Below are 7,737 nucleotides of genomic sequence, written 5' to 3'. Positions count from 1 at the left end.
TCGGGTTAAAGATGTTCTGCCTGGCCCTCCCCCCTGGTCAAACTTTTTTTCCCAGGGGCCTCCCCCCGGCTCAAAAAAATTCTCCTAGGCCCTCCCCCCTACGTGAATCAAATAAAACTGGTCGAAAAATGACGTTTACAAGGTTAAAACGGCCAGCAAATGTCATAAGCACACATACACACACACGGGGCTACAAACCAGTGTGGTCACAAGCGGCCCGCGGTCGCCCGATATTTTAATCAACCCGACCGCAACTCGGACCGCGAATATTAATTAGGACAAAATTATACCCGACCCGCGATCCGACCGGCTTATTTACAAAGTGTGTGCTTTTGGTTATAGCCTGAATGCAGTAGTCCATTTCTGTAAAACAAACAAATTTATTTGCGAAACTTTATGCAGTAGAACTACACGGCATGCAGGACATAATGTTTGCGCAGGAGAGAGAATAAGAATAAGAGCGCAAGCACGCACGCAACCACCAAGGATTAGAACACTAGGATATGATTTGGCCATGGACATACTTCTTTCGAAAATAGAAATGGGGAGGCAAGGTAGGAGATACATTGCTGGTCAAAACGTTAGCGTAAGAACTGGTTTAAAATGCTGAATGAAGCACAAAGCTTTACTAAAGCACATCCACCGTTTAAAGTCACAAACACAACGAACTAAGGTAACTTTTATGCATGCGCGAACCTATACATAGCGGTAGATATGGCTGTGTAGTCTGTGCCATAAGATTTATTCCTGCAGGCTGCCATACTTTTAAATGGCTTCGCAAAAAGTAGGCCTAGACCATAACTTGTACTACTGTCATCTTCTTTAAGAACTTTTCCCAATATTTCCTATATCGCTTTTCCTGAAGGGGTGTCTTTATTATTTTAACTCGCGTCTTCAGCTTCTTTATTGTTGACTTACTGTATCGATGCTTTACTGTATTGATGCTAGCCTTCTCGTGATATTTTAAGTAGGCCTATTTATAGAAAATATATATTTAATTAATTTTAACTGACCCGCCCGCAAATGACCCGAATATCATTAAAATATTTTGTTTATGACTCATAACCGCGGGTGACCTGCAAGCTTACGAGGGGAGTTGTGGGAGATTCAGGTAGGGTTGCGACTTTTTGGACTCGTCCACTCTGTCAAAGAGACATGAATCATGTTTTGGCCTACAAACCTTTTAAAATATCGAAAACGGATCATTGATCAGTGGGGAAAAAATATCATGGATCAGGAAAAAAATATTTTCCTCGGCCCTCCCCCCAGGCCAAAAAAATTCTCCTGGGCCTTCCCCTAAGGCTTAAAAAATTATCTTAGGCCCTCCCCCCCCTGGTAAATATCGTACAGTCCCTTAAGGCCTTGGATTTAATTGGAATTAAATTAAGGCCTTTGCACATAGTGCATCGACACTTTCTGTCACTTGCCCACTAACACCAGCGTTACATTTTTCAGCTGAGAAGCATACATAGAACCCAGGAGGTATCATTGCAAGATGTTTTTGTATATTGAGAGAATGTGCGTTTGTTTTACTAAATTGTGTGCTCATTTGACTGATAATGCACACAATTTAGTACCGGTATATTGTGTGCTCGTTTTACTAATTTAGTGCACTTTAGTGAGCTCGTTTTACTAGATTGTGCGTTCATTTTAAATAAGTGCACTATTTACTAAATTGAGCGCACAATCTAGTATAATGAGAGCATAATTTAGTAAAACGAGTGCACATTCTCTTGATATATGTGGGGTTGTGTAGATTAACAATGGATTTTATGAGTAGTGGCAACAAATATTGAGCTGAATCATAATCTACAAGGTGGCAGTGAAAGAATTTGGTGGTGTCGTGGAGGGTTGTATTGGAAACAATGGAATCTAATGGAATCGAAAGTCGAAAGTGGAGTGCGCCACACTCATGCGTCATTCTGTGTGCCATCACTACAGTGTTTTGTAAGTTTTACTTCGATTTTCTTTGCTTCACACTTAATCATTGAGTTTCTATACCAAAACACTACATAACAAACACTTGACCACTTTCTGAAATGGTGTGATGGTTGGTGCTATAGGATACGTCAGAATCAACTGGTTCCCTTATCATGGTTAATTTGTACTCACTGTACAACTCTGAGGGTTTAGCATGAATAGTTGTCTCTAGGCCAGGGGTTCTCAAAGTTTTGATTGATGAGGGCCAATTCAGGAACCCAACAATGAACTGAGGGCCGCCAAAGGGGTGGGGTGGGGGGGAGAAAAAAAAAAACCTGGAAAATAAATCCCATTTGTAATCATTTTAATGACCAGGTTGCATCTCTACAGTTTATATTTATTGCATTAAACACATTTTAATTCATAACTGAGGCTAAACCTGGCAATACCTGAAAATCTTAAATAAATTACAATGCACACACAATCTCTACCCTCAACAGTCTCAGTGGGCCTTGCTTATTATCAGCATAGGCCTTATTCAGGGCCAATTCCAGCTACCAAAGCACCACAGGAAAACCTGACGGCCACTAAACACCACTAAACGGAGATTCATTCTTTTCAAAGCACACAGTACAGTTGTACAGTTTTAACAGTTTTACAGATGTTATCAGATGTTATCGCGGGCCGCCAGAAATGTTTCCGCGGGCCGCCATTGGCCCCCGGGCCGCACTTTGAGAACCTATGCTCTAGGCTTTCTCCCCACAAAGGGTCTTCAGTGTGTTTTGCTGTAACATGTGTAATATGTGTATTGGATTAAAAAAATATTGGTTTCAAATGGGTGGAATCAGAAGCTGGTTAATTGGTCTCCCTCAAAATGCTGTAACTGTAATGTTTGTTTGTTTGCAAATTCTCTGGAATCAGTCTGAGTCTCAATTATTTCAATAATTCCCTTTGTGTTCAGGAACTTGTTCAGTTTACATTTTCTGACTGTAAAGTTTATCATGGATATGCAACAGAGACATGCATTATAGAAGAAATCCCTTTGCACAGCCAACTTAAACAAGGTGTTGGTGGATTGCAGGTTTTAAAGTTCATAAAAAGAGGTGGCCACCGCAGACTGTTATATTTTTTTTGTGATTTTTATTGAGCAACGGTGGTTGCTCAATAGGTGGCCACGATAACAGTGTGCGGTGGCCACCTCTTTTTATATAGAGACATGCATTATGTTAAGCTCATCTATTAATTCCAGAAGTCAGTCAATGATACAAAACTATTTCATGAGATAAATTAATTCCCCCCCTTCCCAAAAAAAGTGGTGAAAAAGAAAAAGAAGCAATGAGCCAAGCCCTAGTATGATCAGATGCAAGCATATGACAGTGGGAGGTAGTGGGAGGAGAGATCTGCAGGAGGGGGAAAAGATTAGGTTAAGTTTTTGTCTGAGACCGAGTTCATCAGAAATTCTCAGGTAGAGAGCTGGAAGCAAGGGAAACCTGTAAGTGCAGGTGAGCCATGCACTGATTATCACTTTTCAGCCTTGCCCACACCAGGAAGAGAATAATTTAACCACTAGATGTTTTCCAATCTGTCAAGTTTCGAGATGCACCAAGTACTTCTGGGAAACACTGCTGACTCTTCAAACTAAGGAGAAGGTAAGACATGGCTCATTTAAGCTCCTTGGACTGCTTCCACTGTTCCACCTGGTCTTTTATTCTTTTATTGATAATAATGTTTCATTATTCTCTTAAGGTGACTTACTGCCTAGCTTTAAACTTCAGATTTACCATCAAAAGAACTGCTTGAAGAAAACTGACTTATGACAACTATTTATGGAGTGAGAGTTTATTAGTCCCTGGAGAGATATATCTGAACCTGCACTGTGTCTTGGTCAGCACTGAACGTTGGGAGAACTCCTGGTGATCCAATGAGGCATCAATCAAGGATGCACCAAGGTCGTCTACGACTTCGCCCATGGCTAGAGGAGCAGATTCATTCCGGAAAGTACCCTGGAGTTGTTTGGCTTGATGAGGTAAGCTGTGGGCATTTAAAATGTGATTCATGGGTCGCAACTTAAGTAGCCTTCAGACATGCTAATTAATAGCATTTTTTTGCACACAAAAAAAGCTGCCATACCTAGGAAACATTATGAACTAGACAATATTTATTAGCAATTTATCATCTCTTAGATAGAATATTTTTCATGAAGATCAAGACTACACTATTGAGTTATTCATCTTGATTAAGCACCTTAATACTTATCAGGTAGTCTCTTTAAATATGTTTGAATAACTTCATAGCATTACACTTTGTTTTGTCAATCAACTCTACAGATTTTTCAATTGTTTAATGTACTACAGACTGCCAGGGTTTTCCAGATTCCATGGAAACATGCTGCTCGACATGGTTGGAATATAGACAAGGACGCCACTCTGTTTCGAAACTGGGCAATTCACACTGGTAAGGGGCAAGTTCAGACAAACAGCGACAAGAGCAAGGATCTCTAATTACACTTTCTCAAGCATGCTGTCTAAGGATGCAGATACAGTTGCATGTGTAAATATCAGATTGCCAAGCCAAAACAAGCACTCCTATCCATCATTAGAGTTGTGTGCTTGTGACAGTGTGCAGTCTAATGATGTTCCTGTATGGCTTCATTATTCCATGGTTGGACTTCCTTGACAGTTGAAAGAATGCTGTAAAACAACAATGTAGAAAGCAAGTCCCTGGCTGAGTTACATGTGAAAATACTATAGTACTGGTTCAAGTTCAAGTAGTTTATTGTCATGTACTCATAAAAGGAATTATAAGTAATTAAATTCTTGTGCTCCAGAGCCAGCTCAACTTTAAAGAATAAATTAAAAGTAGTAATTAAAAAGGTATAAAAGCAACAACAAGCATGTTAACTAGTGAAGCACTGATGGTTTCTGATAAACAACAAATTAAGGATGTCATTCTTAGCAAATTAGACCAGATGAAAAGACCAGCCTGTATAGAACTTTGCTTGACCATCAGGGTTTGTTAGTCCTATTTCAACAAGATTTCCATTGTGATGGCTTAGACAGAGCTACACTGTAACCAACTTGGTAGCTACATAATGCCCTTTGTACTATTTGACAATTCACTTTGTATGATAAAATGTAAGGGGTCACATTTTTTATATTATATTTTCCAACTAATCAATGCTCCTATTTCCTATTCCTATTTCTGGAAATTACCCAAGGCATCATCAAAGGGTTACACACAAAAACAGCAAACATGCCTGACTGCAGATGTGTTAACACTTTGACAAAAGGGAAATATATAAAGGCATCTTGAATTTCAACTTGTACGCTGTGGTTTACCAAAATCCCACCCCAAGGTAAACAACATTCTAGCAGTCCTGAAACAGTTCAGATCAGCGTAGATAAAAAACAAGTTGCGCTGAGCTTCCCAATCAGTCAATCTTCTATATTGTTTTGGTGTATTCTGAAACTGAATACAACCAAAGGCTGACAACAGTGGTAGCAAGTAATGAACAAAGTAAATATCAAGGGTGTTTATTGATGAGATTAGGTGGACCATGGTCACTTCATATCCATATGCCAAAAAACAAAAACAGAATGTCAGAGCAGGCATGCTCAAACAGAAGTGACTGCCCTATCACTACAGATCTGTTTTCATAGTAAACGTTTCTTCCCATGCACCCAAGGCAGGCACAAACCTGGCATAGACAAGCCAGACCCCAAGACATGGAAAGCGAATTTCCGCTGCGCTCTCAATTCTCTGCCAGATGTGAGGGAGCTGCATGACAAGAGCATGAAGAAGGGGACCAACGCCTACAGGGTCTATGTGATGCTACCAAGTGCCAGGAGCCAGAGGAGAAGGAAAGGCAAGCACCAAATGTCACTCCGTAATCTTAAATGTGCTTGTCACAGGCTCCTAATCATGGAGCAAAATTAGTCCAAGACCACCAGAAAACTTCAATGAAAAACTTTTATTCTAGGGGTCCTGATTTAAATGTTGGGCAGAGTCTAAAGTCTAATTAAAGCTGGCCTAATGACTATGCAAAACCTATGTGCAAATTTAATACCATGAGAAAAGATCAGAACAGAACAGAGGTGGGTCAGCTGTCTTACACACCACATGATGCCATTAGTTCATGCACAAGAACTTTTCTCACAGACTGACTTTGCACTTTGCCCAGCATTTGGGACCCAGGACTCTATGTACGGGAAAATTTATAAAATAGGCCATTGTTTTTCATTACGTGTAACTTCTGAGTAAATCTGACCACACAAGATTTACTACATGCTGAATTAATGTGTTGGCAATGTTCTTTTTCAAAGGTCTGCAGCAGCCTGATGTTGACATCAAGAGCCGACTTCCCTGTCTGTCACCAGTCACAAATGCTCCACTGGAGAGATTCACAGGTAGCGCAGAATTTATGACTGTAACAGGTCTTGTGCAACACCGACATTTACTGTCTTAACCCTGTTCCAGTGGAACACCTGTCTTTCTTTTGCAAACTCATATTGTTACAGTATAGGATTGTTTAGCACCAAAAGTAGCTGTAATGGACCCTAAATTACCTTATTTTTTAACAATATGTCCTTGGAAATAAATTGTGAGTTTAGGCAACACTAGTTGCACTGTCCTCTGAAACAGTTTTTGCGTCTTCTCAGAGGCTTTCTGTAAGTACAGAGAAGATGAGCCTGACCCCATATCCAACATCTTCTGCAGAAGAGATCATTTTCCCACATTCAATCCCATAAAGGAAGAGGATGGGTCCAAAGATGACTTCCATTCCCTGACACATTTCAACACTGAAGCACATGGTAGGAGGGCACATAACTAACTGTTCTATAAGAACCTCTAAGTAAAGTCTTGTGGACACATCACTCACAGCATTTCTGAAACCCCCACAGATGGCCAGTTTGTTTCCAGTGATGAGCAGGCAGAGGCTGTCCTGAAGGCAAGTCTTAAGCCTTATTTATGCTCCCTTTGCCTATGAACATATTGATTCATTATTGAAATGTATTTGAATGGGCTTTCAATTCAACAGATAGTTGATCATCTCAAAAGTGTGGACCACTGGAACCCCGCCAGTGAGTTTGACAGAAGCTGGAGGCCAGCAAGCTCAACGTGGATGGACTTCTGTGAGTATCACCAATTAATACTAGTGATGCAGCAACCAAAATACACTTCCAATTCAGATTTACTGAGATGACCAATTTTGGGTAGAACTATCCTCAGCCTGGACTAATTTTGTACATAACAGTACACATTCATGAATGCAATTGGGCAGTGTATGCAAACTTAGATGTAGATCTGACGATAAACCATTTACTTATGAATTAAAATAGTGTTTGGTTGTAACAAATTCATAGAAGTAATGGTGTGTGAAGCACTGCCTGTTACAAATTTCAAACTGTATGAATACCTTGTTAAAGTTCATAATGTTGATGTATATTTGCAGGTGACACCATGGACAGTCCAGGATGCCCCTTACAAAGGGACAGCCAATTCAACACCATCATTCAAGGACAACTTTTATAGGTGCAAGAGTGAAGACAAATTATGGATAGAATATTTACTTTTTTAAATACATTATATATATATATATATATATATATATATATATATTACTGATAATTTGTTATAATGTGAATGAAGCCAACAAGTTTAACTTTCAATGGCTGCCTGTAGAAAGTACCTATTTAGCTTGTACCAACACTGTTTGCTTTCCTAAATAAACTCAGTTTTGCCTGTTAGTTTAGTCATGGATGCTCTTTCTAGTGACTTCCTACACTCTAATACAGTTATGAGGTAAAATTATGTACA

The 7,737-nt window shown here is 39.7% G+C and overlaps 1 protein-coding gene across 3 annotated transcripts; it reads left to right on the top strand.

Moving 5' to 3' along the window:
• The first annotated feature begins 3,369 nt into the window (after window positions 1-3,369).
• irf1a (interferon regulatory factor 1a) lies at window positions 3,370-7,667 on the top strand. 3 transcript variants are annotated; one of them, XM_076285552.1, is made up of 10 exons: window positions 3,375-3,422; window positions 3,511-3,569; window positions 3,810-3,946; window positions 4,275-4,374; window positions 5,606-5,785; window positions 6,243-6,326; window positions 6,579-6,731; window positions 6,822-6,868; window positions 6,959-7,052; window positions 7,373-7,667. In XM_076285552.1, exons 3-10 carry the CDS (start codon window positions 3,842-3,844, stop codon window positions 7,450-7,452), a joined length of 843 nt encoding a protein of 280 aa, XP_076141667.1. In that variant the 5' UTR covers window positions 3,375-3,422; window positions 3,511-3,569; window positions 3,810-3,841; the 3' UTR covers window positions 7,453-7,667. The 3 variants fall into 3 exon arrangements, with proteins under 3 accessions (XP_076141666.1, XP_076141667.1, XP_076141668.1); XM_076285553.1 differs by having other exon boundaries at window positions 3,395-3,412; XM_076285551.1 differs by having other exon boundaries at window positions 3,370-3,569.
• Window positions 7,668-7,737: the final 70 nt, after the last annotated feature.

Source organism: Alosa pseudoharengus, unplaced genomic scaffold, assembly GCF_046254945.1.
Source record: "Alosa pseudoharengus isolate Yale_2024_CS ecotype anadromous, Long Island Sound unplaced genomic scaffold, YU_APseudo_1.1 YU_APseudo_1.1_scf_15, whole genome shotgun sequence".
In the NCBI taxonomy this organism is placed as follows: domain Eukaryota; kingdom Metazoa; phylum Chordata; class Actinopteri; order Clupeiformes; family Clupeidae; genus Alosa; species Alosa pseudoharengus.
This window is presented reverse-complemented; position numbering and strand designations above follow the sequence as displayed.

Excerpts from the sequence above, each read along its gene's own strand:
- irf1a (XM_076285551.1), top strand. The coding sequence starts at position 3,842 with ATGAGGCATCAATCAAGGATGCACCAAGGTCGTCTACGACTTCGCCCA. Across the intron at positions 6,327-6,578 it reads TCCACTGGAGAGATTCACAG|AGGCTTTCTGTAAGTACAGA; the intron begins GTAGCGCAGAAT and ends GCGTCTTCTCAG. Across the intron at positions 6,869-6,958 it reads AGGCAGAGGCTGTCCTGAAG|ATAGTTGATCATCTCAAAAG; the intron begins GCAAGTCTTAAG and ends TCAATTCAACAG.